Below are 17,425 nucleotides of genomic sequence, written 5' to 3' on the forward strand. Positions count from 1 at the left end.
GCTGGGTGCCCGTAGCGTCCCCTCCCCGCGCCCCGCATTCTTGGGTGTCTGGGTGAGGAGGATATGGAACTTGGGGAGGAGGGCAGGCGGTTATACAGGGGCTGTAGCAGCAGTCTGTGCTCCTGCTGCCTTTCTTGCAGCTCCACCAGATGCCTGAGCATGTCAGTTTGCTCCCCCATTAGCCTCAGCACTGCATCCTGCCTCCTCTCATCGTGTTCATTTAACGCTTTCCTAGACTCTGCCATTGTTTGCCTCTACGCATTCTACTGAGCTCTTCCAGTGCGGGAGAACTGCATGAGCTCTGAGAACATGTCATCGCGAATGCGTTATTTTCACCTTCTATTCTGTGCTAGCCTCTGGGACAGAGATGATAGGGGGAGCATAGAAACATTTGCAGCTACGGGAGGCAAAAAAGGGAGAGTAGTATTTAAAAAGATACATTTTAGAGAGCAAAGGGAAGACTATTTCACACTGAATCAAGCGATTCACATTACATAGCACATGTGCTTTTGGTACAAGGTCGCCTCTTATATTGAGTGCCTGCCAGTCTGGTGTGAGACATCACACATGCTCGGCTGGGCAACAGAATTCGGCTTGCAGGCAGCCATGGTAAGGCAAAGGGTTTCGGCTTCTTCAACCTTCATAACATGTGGGAATGGTTTCAAACAGCAGTGCCCTCCTTTCCCATACCAAACAAAGCCTGTTGGGTTGGCCATTTAAAAGGAGGGGCTGCGGTTTTAGGGTGAATGTTCAGCACAACCCAACCCCTTTCCCTCCAATTCTCTGGGATAATCGCTTTACCCACCCCCTCACCGGGTGGCTAGTATCAGGGAAGATCCCTGTCAGCCAAACGCGAACAGCTCAGCATGAACAGGCCTCCCCCCACTGCGTGGCTAACAGCAGGGATGATTTCTTTTCAGCCAAAGGCAAACAGCCCATCAGGAACGGGCACCTCTGAATGTCCCCTCAAACAAATTTCCCGTATTTCAACCAGGTGACCATGAATGATATCACTCTCCTGAGGCTAACACAGAGAGATAAAGAATGGATGTTGCTTGAATGCCACCAAATCCCGGGCCCATTCACTGCAATGCTTTGTTCTGCAACGATTCCAGACTACTTGCTACTGGCTTTTGTCCTACCATGGAGGACGGAATAAGGCTGCCCTCCCCAGAAACCTTCTGCAAAGACTTTTAGAGTAGCTCCAGGAGAGCTTCATGGAGATGTCCCTGGAGGATTTCCGCTCCATCCCCAGACACGTTAACAGACTTTTCCAGTAGCTATGCTGGCCGCGAATGCATCCCAAGTCTTCAGGGCAAATTAATAATTAAACACGCTTGCTTTTAAACCCTGTATTATATTTACAAAGGTACACTCACCAGAGGTGCCTTCTCTGGCTTCATGGTCTGGGAGCCCGCCTTGGGAGGGTTGGGAGGGTATTGGCTCCAGGGTGATGAACAGTTCCTGGCTGCCGGGGGGAAGAGATTCTCCGCTTGCCTGCTGTGCACTATCCTCAACCTCCTCCTCCTCATCTTCCTCATCCACAAAATCCTCATCCCCGTTGCGTGAGACTTCCCCCGTGCAGGTGTCCACAGACAGTGTGAGGTAGTGGTAGGGGGCCTCCCTAGAATTGCATGCAGCTCATCATAGAAGCGGCATGTATGGGGCTCTGACCCAGAGCTACCGTTTGCCTCCTTTGTTTTTTGATAGGCTTGCCTGAGCTCCTTAATTTTCATGCGGCATTGCTGTGTGTCCCTGTTGTAGCCTCTGTACATCATGCCATTGGAGATTTTGGCATATATATTGGCATTTCATCTTTTGGAACGGAGTTCTGCCTGCACAGATTCTTCTCCTCAAACAGCGATCAGATACAGTACCTCCGATTCAGTCCATGCTGGAGCTCTTTTGCGATTCTGGGACTCCATGGTCATCTGTGCTGATGAGTTCTGCATGGTCACCTGTGCTGATCAGCTCGCCACGCTGGCCAAACAGGAAACAAAAGTTGAAATTCAAAAGTTCCCGGGGCTTTTCCTGTCTACCTGGACAGTGCATCTGAGCTGAGAGTGCTCGCCAGAATGGTCACAATGGAGCACTATGGGATAGCTCCCAGAGGCCAATACCGTCGAATTGCGTCCACACTACCCCAGATTCAACCCAGCGAGGTTGATTTTAGCGCTAAACCCCTTGCCGGGGAGGAGTACAGAAATCGATTTTAAGCGCCCTTTTAGTTGACAAAGCAGGCTTGGTTGTGTGGACGGATGTAGGATTAAATTGACCTAATGCTGCTAAATTCGACCTAAACTCATAGTGTAGACCAGGGCTTACATTGTAAGCTCTTTGGGGGCAGGGACTGCCTTTTGTTTCGGTGTTTGTCACGGCACCAGCTATAATGGGGTCCTAGTCCATGAGTAGGGCTCCTAGGCACCAGAGTAAGACAAATAATAATAATAATGAATAATAATCAGGGTTTATGTGGATGAGTATGAAGAGGTGGAGGAGATGATATCTACCACACTAATCATGAGCCAGTGAGCTGCACAGGGCTCTCAGACACTTGAGGTTGGAGCAACAGCTGCAACCCCTCTGTACCAGCAGTACCGATGTTCTGGGCATGAGTAGTATGAAATGTTTTGGCATACATGAGGCTGGCCAAAGGACGATTTCTACCACATATAGCTGCTGTACAGATACACCATGTTAAACCATGGCATCTGTATTCCTTCTGTAGTTCCTACATGAGGTTTAAGACATATATATTTGATGCATTACGCAGAGTAAATTGACTTAGAACTGTTTTCTCCACCTTCAGAACTTTTGGTCTGTTCACTCTTGCCTGGTCCCTTCATCCCACCTAACAGAAAAGCTGCATGCACAGACCAGGGATATCTCCTGGGGAATGCAGGCCCCCAAAATGTTTAATTTCTCTGTTTTTTAGAGCCCAAATCTTGTATACCATGGTTCCTATTTAAAAATCAACATTTGTGAACAGGTCCCGCTACACAGGTCCCCCCCCCTTATTTCCTATTCTAAGTCAAGGGAACTGTGGCATTTCAGGATTATATAGGCAAATACCAATTTCTTAATGCAGATCATTTACCAATTAATTTCAACCAGGGGAGAGAGATTGGGGTGAAATCTTGCAATGGTAATGTTTCTGTCTAAAGGGATCATGGTATAGAAAGTTTAAAACAAAATGATATTTTCAGCTAAGTGATATATAACTTTGGTAATTCAAATTGTGATCTTTGTAAGTAAAGTATTTTTAATATAGTAAGTGTATAGTAGCTCTAAACTATTCATGGGTGCATTTCCTTTTTGTTTTATTTTTCAAAACTTTTCATTAAGGCAAAGTTACAATAATGTTAACAGATTTAAAATTTTATTAGAAAATATTTAAAAATAAACGATACAGAAAATTTGAAGCGTCAGTTGTTGGTCATTGGGGGTAACATACAGAGTATGGGGGGATGTTAGTATTTTGGGGTTAGGCAGCACACATAATACATACAGACTGCAATGTCCCCAATGGGGGGGTACACGGTGGGCGGGATCAAGATACAGTTGACAAGCGGTGAGGGTCAATCACTCATACAGGGAGTACAGACGGTCGTGAGTATAAGTAAACGGACTGGGTAATGGGGATGGGGCAACCCTCATGTGGTGGGATTCAGTTAGGTTGGGTGGGTTCGGGGCTCAGGGGATAAGGCCCAGCAGGGGGTGGTTTATAGGACCGTTCCCCCTTGCGGGTGGACGAGGTCTCCCCGGCTCACTCCTGGTAGTGGTGATGTGCTCTGTGTAGATGTCCCGTGACCAGCGGATAGTGTCCGAGACCATCAGGCGTCTCTTAAGCCGCATGTAGTGACGGCCTACCCCACAGGTCCTTAGCACGCGTTCGTTACATGGGTCCCAGGCACCCAGAGCCCCAATGAGCAGAGCGTTGGTGTGAACCTCGTAGCCCTTTGCCCGCAGGGTGTCAGCCAGGGGGGCGTACATTTCGAGCTTGCGGGCTCGGGCTTCACGGAAGGCCGGGGTCCTGTTCTCGAATGGAATCGTTACGTCAACCAGGATGATCTTTTTTCCAACCTCGTCCGTGACAACGATGTCTGGGTGCAGCTGGCTGTCAGTACCGGGGACGGCGTGGTTGACGGTGACCTCTCCCAGGCATGCGTCGATGGCCTTCACTAGGCGGTCCTGGACGGCATTGTGGCGTAGTTGCCAGGCTCTGGCGTGGGGCTTGCAGCTGCATAGGACGTGGGGCAGGGTTTTGGCGACGTACCCGCACTTCCTGCAGCGCTTGTCCCGGTTCCCGTGGCGGACGGCTCCGTTGAGGGGGACGCAATTCAGCCGGGCACTACATCGTAGATTATTACTTATTCAGGATCAGGTTAATATTCAATAAACCTGGCTAAAGATTCTGGCTTGCTGGCTGGAGAGCCCTCCTCCTCTGAGTTCACTAAAAAGGGTGACCAAATTTCTAAATACCTAATACAGTGGCACTTCTCTTCTGTAAGTACTTGGTGTGAAAGATTTTCCACTAACGGGACCATCCATATTTTACTATATCGCAATTCCACAGGACAAGAAGTCATGTTTTTCCAATAATGTTCAATCAACATTAGTGCATTTCTAAGTGTTATCTGGTACATGTATTGTGTAACACTACTGTTCGAGCAAGATAGCATTAGGGGCCACGTTTTATTACCTGGTGCCGCTACTGTACACTCCTACCATACAGCATCCTACAGCAAACCAACTGTAAGTGAGTGAATGGTGAATTAGCCCCTGTGGATCTGGTTCTGAGCTCACTTACACCAGTTTAAATCAAGAATAGCTCCATTAAAATAATTGGAATTACATGACTGTAAAAACAGGCAAGTGAAGTCAGAATCAGGCCCACTGTGGTCTGCAGTGACAGCATTAAATGCAGTAGGTGATGTCAAGAACTAAAGTGAGATCATATCAAATAAATCAAACATTATTTTTAATGTTGGAATTTAAGACACTAATTGAAATACTATATTTTTGGCAGCATTATCACTACCTGCCTTCCCCATATATCCATCCCCACTGTAAGAACAAACACTGGCATTATTCTCTCTGTGATCATAGTTAAACCAAAAGAACTCAGTGCAGATAAGTCTCCCAATGCACCCCCGTTGGCATTCCCAGGCTCTGCTAGTGTGAGAGCAAGAGATCTCAGGCAGACATGCCAAACCCACGAGAAAAATGCAGAAATTGGGCTTGTTTTTGGCTTAATTGGCTTGTGAGTTGCTTGTTGGCTAGTTTTTGGCTTGTAGCTTGTTTGGCTTGTAGCTTGTTGCTTGTATCATGTTGCTTCTTTTTTTTTGATTGGCTCCCAGCAAGCAGAGGCAAGTGGGGGCAAGGGGTAAGCTAGGGTTACCATATTTCAGCAAGCAAAAAAGAGGATGGGAGGAGCCCCGCCTGAGCCCCGCCCCATCCTGCCCTAGCCCCACCCCTGCCCCACCCACTTCCCGCCCCCCTCAAAACCCCCAACCCTCCCCTCCTGCTCCTTTGTCCCCTGACTGCCCCCTCCTGGGACCCCTGTCCCTAAATGCCCCCCCAGGACTCCACCCCCTACCTAAGCCTCCCTGCCTCTTGTCCCCGGACTGCCCCCTCCTGAGACCCTCCCCCCATCCTAACTGGCCCCCTAGGACCCTACCCTCTACCTGTACCCTGACTGCTCCAACCCTTATCCACACCCCCACCCCCAGACAGACCCCTAGGACTCCCACACCCCATCCAACCACTCCCCACCCCCTGACAGCCCCCCCCAGAACTCCCGACCCATCTAAACCCCTCTGCTCCCTGTCCCATTGACTGCTCCGATCCCTCTCCCCACTCCTGCCCCCTGACAGCCTCCCCCCCAGAACTCCCAACCCCTCCCTCGCTCCTTGTCCCCTGACTGCCGCCTCCTGGAACCCCTGCTCCTAACTGCCCTCCAGAACCCCACCCCCTACCTAAGCCTCCCTGTTCCTTATCCCCTAACTGCCCCTTCCTAAGACCCCCCTCCCTAACTGCCCCCCAGCACCCTACCCCCTACCTGTACCCTGACTGCCCAAAACCTTATCCACATCCTCCCCCAGAAAGCCCCCCCGAACTCCCGACCCCCCCCCGTCTCTTGACTGCCCCATCCAAAACCTCCCTGCCCCTTCTCCGACCCCCTTGCCCCCTTGTTGTTGGCCTTCACCTAATGTCTCTGTGAACTTGCTCAGGAAGGACCTGAGCTGTTCGTTCCGGCACGCTGGCTGGCAATGGAGGAGGAGTGGGGGAGGAGCTCCAGGAAATGCAGGGAGGGAGGGAGTGAGCTCTGCTGCAGGGGAAGAGGAGGAGGGGTTTCTCCGGCTGTCGGAGCCCCATGTAAGTGGCACCATCCGGCCGGCTGCCCTGTTAGCCGTGCGTGCTCTGCATGGGGGGCGGGCGAAGTCCGGACATTTACAAATTCCCCCCGGACGCTATTTTTAGCTCAAAAATCCGGACATTTCCGGGGGAATCCGGACGAATGGTAACCCTAGGTAAGCAGGGGCAAGAGGGGGAAAGACTCAGGGGTGCACAGCAGGCCCACCACAGTCCCAGACTGCACACCGGGGGGATCTAGTCACATAGAGTGTTGGGGTTCTTAGGGATTGGCTTGTTTTGAAAAGGGATTAGCTTGATTTTTGGCTTATGGTGAAAGGCGGGGTGCTTATTTACCGCATGAAAGTTGGCAACTGTGATCTCAGGCCATTCTGGAAACCAGGAAGCAGAACCTCAGCTGGTGTCAATTATCATCACTACATTGAATTCAGTGAAGCTGTGACATTTTGCACTAGTTGAGGATCTGTCCGAAACGGGTGTCGGAAACGGCATCAAGTGGTGCTGACACCAAGCCACTAGGCTGACTAAAAACCTTACATTTCATTTTTTAAATGGTTTTAGGAAATTCATCTTTGAAACAGATTTAGTACTGGAAACCTTGCTAATTAAAACAAGAAAAATAAAAAATGTTGGCATTTGCAAACGAACAGCTGCAGCTCTGTTGTGCTTTATAGTTACTGTACACTGTGGGTCAGCGTTTGAGCCAGTTCTGAAATTAAAATTGATGGAAAATATTTAACTTGCCCGACAATCTTTCTTTTTGAAGGTTTGTAAAGCATTTCAAAATGCCAAGAGTTGCAAAATCAAATTGGTTTTTGTCTGCTCTATCTCTATTTTCAGTGTACTTTTAACTATCCTGGCATGTTTATGAAATGCCTCCGACTATAACTCATTGCTATTCAATGCATACCTAATGATTTTGAAAATAACGAATAGCACAGTATTTTATATCCCTGTAATACCTCCATCCAAGGAGCTGAAAGTGTTTGACGAATGCTAATTAATTATTAATTAATATTATTTTCAGTTTCAGTATGTCTGGGGAGGATGCCAGTTTATTTATAAGTACACATTAAATAAATTATTAAGTGCACATGCTTCATGCAATGATAATGATCGGTAAGTTAACATCTGATTCTTTACTCCTTGCTCAAACAGAACTCCCACTGACTTCTAGGGAAATTTCATTCTGAATATTAATTCTGGGTAACTAATGTAACTTCCTACCCAAAATAAGAACAAGTATTAAGCTACATGCTCTTCAACGTCCATTCGCTGACTTTGCCAATTCTCAGTCAACTGAGTTCAATGGGAATTATTCCTGGATATACTTGCAATACAAGGCATTTAAAATATTGTGCCACATATGTTTCAAAACTTACTTTTCACCAAGCACACTGATTTTTTTTTTAACATAGGAAGATTTGTGAAAGGGAAAAATAATGCACTTTTTGGCCTGTCACAAAAGGCAAGAACTGAGCAGGAAAATAGTCAAAGTATGACTTTCATCTCATCACTTGATCTTAGCAGAACTCTTACTTCCTGATCATCAAAGCTAAAACATCATAAAGGCTTTTGCAGAAGAGGGAGGGTCATGAAAGGTTTAGAAGAAAATTCTAAATAAGAATTGCAATGAGCAGCTCAAAGTTGCTGGTAATTGTAGGTAATAATATCTACCACCTACATGTGGCTGGGCATATGTTGTATGCAAACCTTCTGCATTTTCAAATTTTGCCTGTGGAAAACTGCATTTTTGCCATGTTACTGACTGGGAAACTAAGTTACAGGTTGTGACTTGCTTTGGGTGTACTGTGACTTAGTGGAATTGTCATGGGCCTGAGAGTCTGGATTCTGGCACTGATTTTTGTGGACTTGGGCAGGTTACTTAACTTATCCTTAGCTTTCCAGGGACAGATTCTGTGCTGTTCAAGGATTTACTCAGCACAAGCAAGTGGAGGAGAGGGGGTCATCAGTGAGCTTGTTATGGTTCCCTGTTTCTGTGAACTGATCTTTGCCAGGTCTGGTCCCAGCATAAATTAAAACAGCCACAGGTTACTCTAACTTGTGCCTCCTGGCCGTGATTCCCCAAGGGACCATGTGCCATCTGAGAGTTGGCCAGGCACAGCTGCGTTCTGATCCCACTCCTCCTGACATGTTGTCTATGGAGTGGAGAGGGCGGTTGGTGGAAGACCTACGTGTAAATTGATTTTTCCACTAGCTGAGACATCTGTTCCATTGAGGGAACACTTAGCAGGCTAAACACAGCCAGTTTCAACTTGTGCGTAAGAACAGGCCTACAGGGAGAGAATCTGGTCCCCAAACTGTGAATTGGGGGTAATAATATTTAGTTACTCCACAGGGTGATACGAGGCATTGCTTAAATGATGGATGTAAAGTGATCATTTAATTGTGTCTGTAAAATTCTGTGTACAGTGAGTGGAAATTATTGTCAGTCAGTCAGAGGCAGAAGAGGGAATATAACTCAGGATTTCCAAGCTCCCCCTGCTTCCTCCCTCTACTAGACCTTTAGGGTGAGGGAAAATTATTAATTTTCTAGTATAAATTGTGAGTGGAAATGTTTTTTTCAGGCTTTTGCAAACATCTAGATAATGACAAATACTAGATTTTTTTTTCAATATTTTGTAACATTCACTCCCAACCTCAGACATGGGGAGCCTTTGTCTCAGCCATCAGGGGAAGGAAAACTCCGAGCCCATTTAAGGATTTCCCCCCCTCTTTTTTTAACTCCCCTCCTCGTGGGCATTCAGCCTGCTCAAGGGCTTGAGGAGGGAGATACTGCTTGGCTGATTGGTTGGACAGCAGGGTGCAATGTAAGCCAGTTGGCTCCTATGCACCTTAGGGGAAAGCTTATAAATTGTTCCCCTGCCCAGGGCTGCATTCTGCACCTGGCAGCAAAAGATTTGTGATTAGAATAGGGCCAGATTTTTAGGTTTTCCTGTGGGCATGATGTTAGCTGTCTTTTAGGGGCTGGGAAGAATTTTTTCCCCCTTATTGCAAGTTAGAGAGGCCTGGGTGATATGGTGTTTATATATCTTCGTCCCAGAAGCCAAGAGACCTGGTGGGAAGGATAGGTTGTAAACTGTCTGTTGTCACTACTTGGCAGGTATCCAGTGCAGGCAATCATTCAATAGGGAGCCCAGTTCCCTGATAAGCTGGAATTGGAAGTGAATTTGGAAAAGAATCTCCTAAAGAAACTGGGGAATGGGACTGGGGCTCCTAATGTCCAGTGCAGCAAAGAGACAACATTCTCTTCCCCATCCCCTTAATATTGTCTAAGAGGAGGACAGTGGAGTACCAGTTATGCTGTTCAGACCAGATTAACGTTGGGTGTGTAGTAGCTAAGGGCAGCCCTCCGCAGGTAGTATGGGTTACAAAGGAAGAGTGACCTGCGCTGGATGATTTATTGATGGATAGCTCATGTTACTTAATAAAGCTGTGGTCCAATTAAATGACATTCCTGGTGTCTTCTCTTTCCTTCTGCAGTGTCGGGACAATGCTCCAATTTTGCAAAAATTCAGTGAACTCAAAACCATACCGATTTTGTTTTTAAAAAATAGCTACAAAAAGACTTGTATTAAATATTTGGCTTTGCTTCAGTTTCATATGTTAAAAAAGGCGAGTGACCCTTACTTGTGTTCTGTTGAATTTAGCCATTTCAAATAGTTCTCCCTTTCTAGCATGACTATTTTATTGCTATCAGACCTTAACTTAGCTGAAGTTCTTTTGGTTTACCCTGGTTTAAACATATAAAGAGCCAGATTTTCAAAAGTACATGTACCCAGATTCCATGCATGAAAACTCTAGTTTTGTGCATGCATCAAGATATGCAAATCAGGTATATGCAAATCAGGAACTGGGCACACACATTGGAATTTGTGTGCCTGCAGGTGAGGCAGGCATAAAAGTATATGCAAGCTTTTGCATGTGCACACCTTGGAATCTGGTTCTAAATGCTTTGGATCGTGCAGGCCAGACCAACCATGTTCTGTGTGTGTTCTGTGTGGTGATGACATGTGTTCTAACGTATTATCAAGATGTATCTGATAGTCCACTCGTGTGTGCCATGGCAGCAGGGCCACCTGAGAGGCAGGGAATGAGCCGTTTGCCCCAGGCCTCCCATTTGAGAGAGCGCCCAAACTAGTGGCATTGTGACCTGGTGCATGGGTCACAATGCTACTCAGGTTTGGCCAGGGGTGGCTCTATGTTTTTTTGCCGCCCCAAGCACGGCAGTCAGGCAGCCTGTGGCGGCGTTTCTGCAGGTGATCTGCCGGCCCCGCACCTTCGGCGTACCTGCCGCCGAATTGCCGCCGAAGCCGCAGGACTGGCAGACCTGCTGCAAAAACGCTGCCGAAGTCTGCCTGACTGCTGCCCTCACAGCGACCGGCAGGCCACCCCCCGCAGCTTGCCGCTCCAGGCACGCGCTTGTTGCGCTGGTGCCTGGAGCCGCCCCTGGGTTTGGCCCAGTTGCCCCTCAATCAGGCAGCCTGGCTGAACCTGAGTGGCACTGCGGCCCTGACACAGCAGGGAGCCTGACTCTGCCTCTGTGGGACTGGAGCCACTGCTGTGGGGTTAGTGTGGGGCATGCCAGCTCTTCAGTGCCCCACTCCATCCTTTCATCAGTGTTTTTGTACCGTTGGCATTCTGGGAGGGGGGGGGGGCTTCACTTTCAGATTTTGCCTCAGACCCACCAGCATGCCAGGATGCTATCTAGATGCCCACATGAATACACTACTGCTTGTGTGAAGATCTATGGCTTTTCCCTCTGCACAGACATCAGCAAGATTTATCTCTGTAAATTTATGTATCTATCAGTGTCTATCTGTTTGCCGTTTTTTTATTATTATTTTTTTACTCTACCGAGTATTGGTCATGTCTGGAAGTATTCTCAAGTTTGTTTTGCCCTAGCTGAAGAAAATGAGTAGAGTTTAAATGCCTTGGAATAAATTCCAAAGCACCACTGAAGCCAAAACCAAATATTTATTTTTGGATGTGTTAGGGCCTGTAATGTGGGTTGTCTGGTGGCTGGAGCCAGGAGTAGCATTGGGGTTGGGGTCAAGCCATGGGTCAAGCCAGAGTCAGACTCAGAAATCACGCCAAGGGTCAAAGCCAGAGTTGGCAACTGGATGAGGAACAGGGATGAGGTGTGGTAGCAGGGATGAGGAACAGGAACCAGGCAACGAAGCAGGTTTCAAGGTCTGGACAACAATAGGCCTAGCAACTAGTTGCTTGGACAAGGGATGGGACAGGAACAGGAAGCTTTACATCCAGTGATGTCCAATCACTAGTCTGCTGTAAGTCATCTGACCCTTCTGAGTCAGCAGGTATAGCATCTGGGGTGGGGTATTAGCAGCAGTTGCCATGTCAGCCCTTGCAGCTTGATGGGACAGAGAATAAGGCTCGGCAGCATCACAAGCCTGGATTTGAAACTTGATTCCCACAAACACCCATTTCAAGGGTGATCCGTGGATGCGTTGGGGCCATGCTTCTCAGGATGATTCCTGTGGAAGGCCCATACTTTTTCAGGGGTGTGCACATGATGAGTTAGCTCCCAAGAGCGTTTTGGGGCCGATATCCCTCCTAATCAATCACATAGTACAGGGTCCCTCTATGACTTTGGAAGTCCAGGATGTGATGAACAAGGTACTCCTCATGGTCTTGAACTTGAACCAGGGGTGGGGATGGCATATGCTGCCTGGGAAATGGATTGTCAAGGAAAGGCTTCAAGGGAGTTGTAATTCAAATGATCTCCTGAGTAATAGTGAAAGGGCCTTCTTATTGATGACCTAATTTGTGTGCAGGTCAGCTGGTCTGTAGGTTTTTTGTGGACAGTCATATTTTCTGGCCTGCCTTTATAGTTGTGGCTTCTGGTCGTGTTTGTTAGCATGGCATTTGTAAGCTGTTTCGGCCACTTCCAGATGCTCATTTAGGTTGTTTTGGGTTTAATGAAAGGTCTGCACCAGATCAGAGGCAGCAGAAACCACTGTGGACAACAGAAACAAGAATAAAAACCATGGCTGGAGGAAAAAGGGGCTGGATCAGGTAGAGAGGTATTCCACATTATATGCAAATTCAGTGATCAGGAGTACCACAACTCAGTTGTTTTGGGAGTGGTTCAGGAAACAGCATAGGTGTTGTCTGAGCACCTGGCTGACCCCTTCCAATTGGCCGGTGGTGGATGCGTGAGGCCAGAGATCTAGGAAGTGAAACTGCTGCTGATTCAGAGCTTTGGCAGATTGTAGCTATTCTAGATTCTTATGGTTAGTTAAGATTAGGATGAGGTGTTTGACTCCCCCATGGTATTGTTGCCAAATCTCCAATCCAGGCTTGATGGCGAATAACTCCTTGTCTGCTATTTCATAAATGTGTTCGGTTGAGGTGAGTTGTAATGAAAAATATGCAAATGGATGCATTCCATGCTGGGACCCTGTTTTTTGGGACAATACTGCCCTGATGGCTACATCAGAAGTGTCATACTCAAGGACAAAGGGTAGGTGAGGATCAGGATGGACCAGATCTGGGGAAGATGTGAAAGCTGTCTTCGGGAGTTGAAAGGCCTCCGGGGGCCAGTGAAACCTTGCAGGGTTTTGGAGGATTGCAGTTATCGGGGCAGCGACCTTTGGCAATCCCAATGAATCTCTCGATGTCTCAGATGCTCCCGGGTTCAAACCAATCCTACATTGCAGATACCTGCAATCCATGCATAGTCTGTTTGCTGACACGATGAACCGCCAAATTTGATGGATGATTGCTCAAATACACACTTCTCCAGTTTTTCATATAACCCGTGCTGGGGCAATCATGTGAGAACTTCATGGACACGATGGTTGTGGCTTGCTTGACTACTGGAATAGAGTAAGATATCATCTAGATATGCCAACAAACTGGTCTAGGCTATCTCAAAATACCTTGTTGATCAGGTGCTCAAAAGTGATGGGAGCATTGGTGAGTCCAAAGGGCATTACCAAATACTTGAAGTGTCTATACCTTGTTCTAAAGTCTATCTTCCACTCGTCCCCTGCCTCAATTTGAACTAGATTATATGTTCTTCTGATGTCCACTTAAATAAACACCCGCAATGACCGTACTTGATCCAAGAGTAGGGTGACCAGACATCCCGATTTTATCGGGACTGTCCCGATATTTGCTTGTTTGTCCCACGTCCCGACCGTTGTTAGGTCAGGACACTGGACAAACAAGCAAATGCTCCAGAGCCTGGAAGTGCTCGCGTCCCCTCCCGCCCTGACTCCGTCCCCTCCTTCCCCCATTGGCTTCCTCCCAAATCCCCACCTCTTCCCCAGGCTCGCCATTCCTCCTCCCTCCACAAGCGCTGGAGGGAGGACCCAGAGATGCAGGGGGAGCGTGGGGCCAGGGTGAGTGAGAGTCCGGCCTGGCCCTGAGCTCAGGCAGGACTCAGTCGGGTGGTAGGGAGAGTAGGGGGGCAGCCCAGCCCCGTTCGTTCCCCTGCAGGACCCGAGCAGGACGGGTGGCCTAGGTCCTGCTGCCCCCACTCCGGGGCCGCCGCGGGATTGCACCAGCTGGGAAGCCAGCCCAGACGCGACTGGCCAGAGCCTGGGCACAGCGTGCACGCAGCTGGGTCCCCGCAACAGGCCCAGGCTTGGGGGGTTCGGGCCCTGGCGCCAGAACCGCAGCCGCCGAACTTGGCCATCGGCCGCTTCCTCCCCCCGCGGCAGTGGGAGCTGCAGCAGCGGCTGCTCCTGAGTCCCACTGCCCAGGGGGGGAGAATAGCCGCCGCCTGGTCCCACGGGCCGCCCCCCTACTCTCCCTCCAGGTACCGCACCCGAGTCCTGCCTGCTCGGGGCCAGGCCGGACTGACACTCACGGCACCCCGCTCCCCCTGCGTCTCCGGGGCCTCCCTCCAGCACTTGTGGAGGAAGGGGGAGGGGTTTTTGCTCTGCCACTTTTTTTTTTGCCACGCCCCTCCCTCGCCACGCCCCCCACCCCGCGTCCCGATATTTGACCTGGGTGATCTGGTCACCCTATCCAAGAGCTTGGGATTAATGGTAAAGGGTAACTATTGCATATAGTTATTTGGTTCAGAGCCTTGTAGTCTATAAAGTCTCAGAGAGCTGTCTTTCTTCTTTTGTAAGGGTACCAGGATACCTTCATGGGAGGCAGAGGAGTGGATAAAACCATTAGAATAGAACCTCAGAGTTACAAACACCTCAGGAATCGTGCTTGTTCGTAACTCTGAACAAAAGGTTATGGTTGTTCTTTCAAAAGTTTACAATTGAACATTGACTTAATACAGCTTTGAGACTTTACTATGCAGAAGAAAAATGTTGCTTTTAACCATCTTAATTTAAATGAAACAAGCACAGAAACAGTTTCCTAACCTTGTCAAATCTTTTTTTTTAAACTTTCCCTTTATTTTTTTAGTAGTTTACATGTAACAAAGTACTGTACTGTTTTTGCTGTTTTGTGTGTGTGTTTTTGGTCTCTCCTGCTGTCTGATTGCATATTTCTGGTTCCAAAGAGGTGTGTGGTTGACTGGTGGGTTCGTAACTTTGGTGTTCGTAACTCTGAGGTTCTACTGTAGTTAGGTTTTTCTGGAGGTACTCCCTTAATGATGCTAGCTCTGGTTTGGACATAGAATATACGCCCGAAAGGAACCTTGGCTCCGGGCTGAAAGTTGATGGGGGTAATCGTAAACACGATGCAGGAGTAGTGAGTCTGCATTCCATTTTTCAAAGACACAATGGTAGTCTTGGTACTTTTACAAATAATTATTGGTTTATTATATTACATTTGTCTTTATTAGTCTTTACAATATATATGCAAAGTATGAAACTGAAATATAATGATGTAGCTCAGCATTAATTTCTCAGCTAGTTTGGAAACAGCTAGCACATTTCTTTACACTAAAGATCTGTCCAGTGCCTTTTATATCTTGAGTAAAATTACCTACTTTTACACACAATTTTCTTCAAGCTCACTTGGTCTGCAGTACAGTACGATAAAGTATTAGTTAACTGTTAGAGGATAGAAAAAATCATGTAGAATTGTATTATACAGTATTGTTTCTGAAGTATTTTTTTCCCTTGCAGGACTGTTCTATTTACTTTGACCTCTGTAGTTGTGCTTGTCATCACTACTGACTGGATCAGCTGGGACAAGTTGAATCGTGGATTTCTGCCAAGTGATGAGGTCTCAAGAGCCTTCCTGGCTTCTTTCATCTTAGTGTTTGACCTTCTTATTATCATGCAGGTACACTGTCTTAATGTTTCATTCAGGCTGCTGAAGCTGCCTAGTCACTGTATTTCCACTAGAGCAAACACTGTTCAACTGAGACTTCATAAAGTTAAATAAATGTTTTGTTTGCAATCACTATTGAGAGATTTTACATCAACATTCTCAGGGACTTTGTAAAAGCCAGTTGGCCTTTTATTGTGAAAACATTGCTGATTTGTTTTGCTAAGAGTGCCAGGTAAGAACTTGGTGACTTTCCAAATGGGAAGGTATCTTCTGCCAAAACTACACTGGGGGGAAAAAAAGGGAAGCTAGTCATTTTGTAAATGTAAAGCCTTTATTATGAGGATGAGAGAAACTCAGCAAAGCAAGGGGGAAAAAAACTGCCAGTCAGTTCAAAGGCTTATAATATTTGAAATGTACACGATGCATTTTTATGATGAAAATTAACACTTGCTCTCAATATTCAATATTTTCACTTTCATGTAAACAATATTTTTATTCTGTTCAGTGACAGTTTGCTGCATTGCAATGTCTTTTATCAGTCAGTATAACTAGGCAGATAATTTGTTGTACTCCTTCCAATGGCTGCTCTTTTGTATCTGGAAATTAAGAAAGGAGTATATGCAGTAGATATAAGTCCAAACAACTTGTTTCATGTGCCATTATGCCTTACCCATCACGTCTGTCTATTGCTTGATTTTTGTCATAGTGGTGTCTAAAGACAACTCTGATACTCTATCTAGAAAGGTCACTTTGGCTGACTTGGTGGAAGAGGCCGTTTAGTGTTCAAAATGATCAACGTTATTTGTCCCAGAGTTGCATCATTCGGTTGAAGTTTAATGAAGAAGTCCATAATAACTGGTTGGGTTTCCTCTTTTTTGGACACGCTACCACATCTTTGTTCACAATTACTGAAATCTATTAACAAAGGTAACCAAATCAGAGAGGTGTCCAGTTCTCTTTGATGAGGTACCAACTTTCCTGTAAATAGTGACAAGTATCCATCATCAGAGTAATTACCACAGAAGTGACAATGACATGGCAGCGAGATTTTATCAGCACTGTAATGGGACATCAGAGGGGTATAAACTTCTACAGTTTTGCTTCATTTTAAGTGTCCAGGAGTAAACCAATATGCTGTTTGTTGTTTGAATAGAAGGTTAAGAAAAGAAGTTCAGATTAAATGTCTAATGAGCCCATTAGAGAGACAAGGTGGGTGAGGTAATATCTTTTATTGGACCAACTTCTGTTGGTGAGTGAGTCCTTTATCATGCTTTCTTTTCCCCCATTCTGCATTTTACATTTAATTTGGTCTTTTAAAAAGATGCAAGAGGGTGTATAATCAATGGATCTACTTTGTGTAACTGTAATGAAAGAATGAATAGAAATGCACCAGACAGCATCCTATCCTCCACTGACTATTGTATGCCACGTATAGAAACGGGGCTGTCTTAATCCCAAAAGCATTATTAAACCATCCTTTTGAGTTTGAAAAATGAAGTCACCATATTTTGACCTTGGGGGTTTTGAGTTTAGAGAATTTTTATTTGAAAAGACCTGTCCCATGCCCTATTCCATATTTTTACGACATAAAGTAAGACTAGCTCTAATTGCATATATATATATATAGTTGCTACTTTCACTTGGAGGTTGGTAATGCAATGTCCAGTGGCCAATTGAAGACATTGGTATGTTAGTGAATTTACACAAAGCACAAAAAACACCAACACCTAACAGGAGCACCACGTGAAGGTTGTCATCTTGCTCCAAACTTCTGTCTGTGACTGTGGTCACCAGGCACAAAAGATGGAGCACATCA

The 17,425-nt window shown here is 46.6% G+C and overlaps 1 protein-coding gene across 5 annotated transcripts in view; it reads left to right on the plus strand.

The window, feature by feature from the left end:
* Positions 1-17,425, plus strand: part of TMEM117 (transmembrane protein 117) — a 347,322-nt gene that overhangs the window by 264,880 nt on the left and 65,017 nt on the right. For all 5 annotated transcript variants that reach the window (XM_065557570.1, XM_008162495.4, XM_008162496.4 and 2 more), the window contains one exon: positions 15,462-15,621. In XM_065557570.1, the coding sequence (XP_065413642.1) occupies positions 15,462-15,621 (160 nt within the window). The remainder of the gene's footprint in view (positions 1-15,461; positions 15,622-17,425) is intronic.

Source organism: Chrysemys picta, chromosome 1 (assembly GCF_011386835.1).
Source record: "Chrysemys picta bellii isolate R12L10 chromosome 1, ASM1138683v2, whole genome shotgun sequence".
Taxonomy (NCBI): domain Eukaryota; kingdom Metazoa; phylum Chordata; order Testudines; family Emydidae; genus Chrysemys; species Chrysemys picta.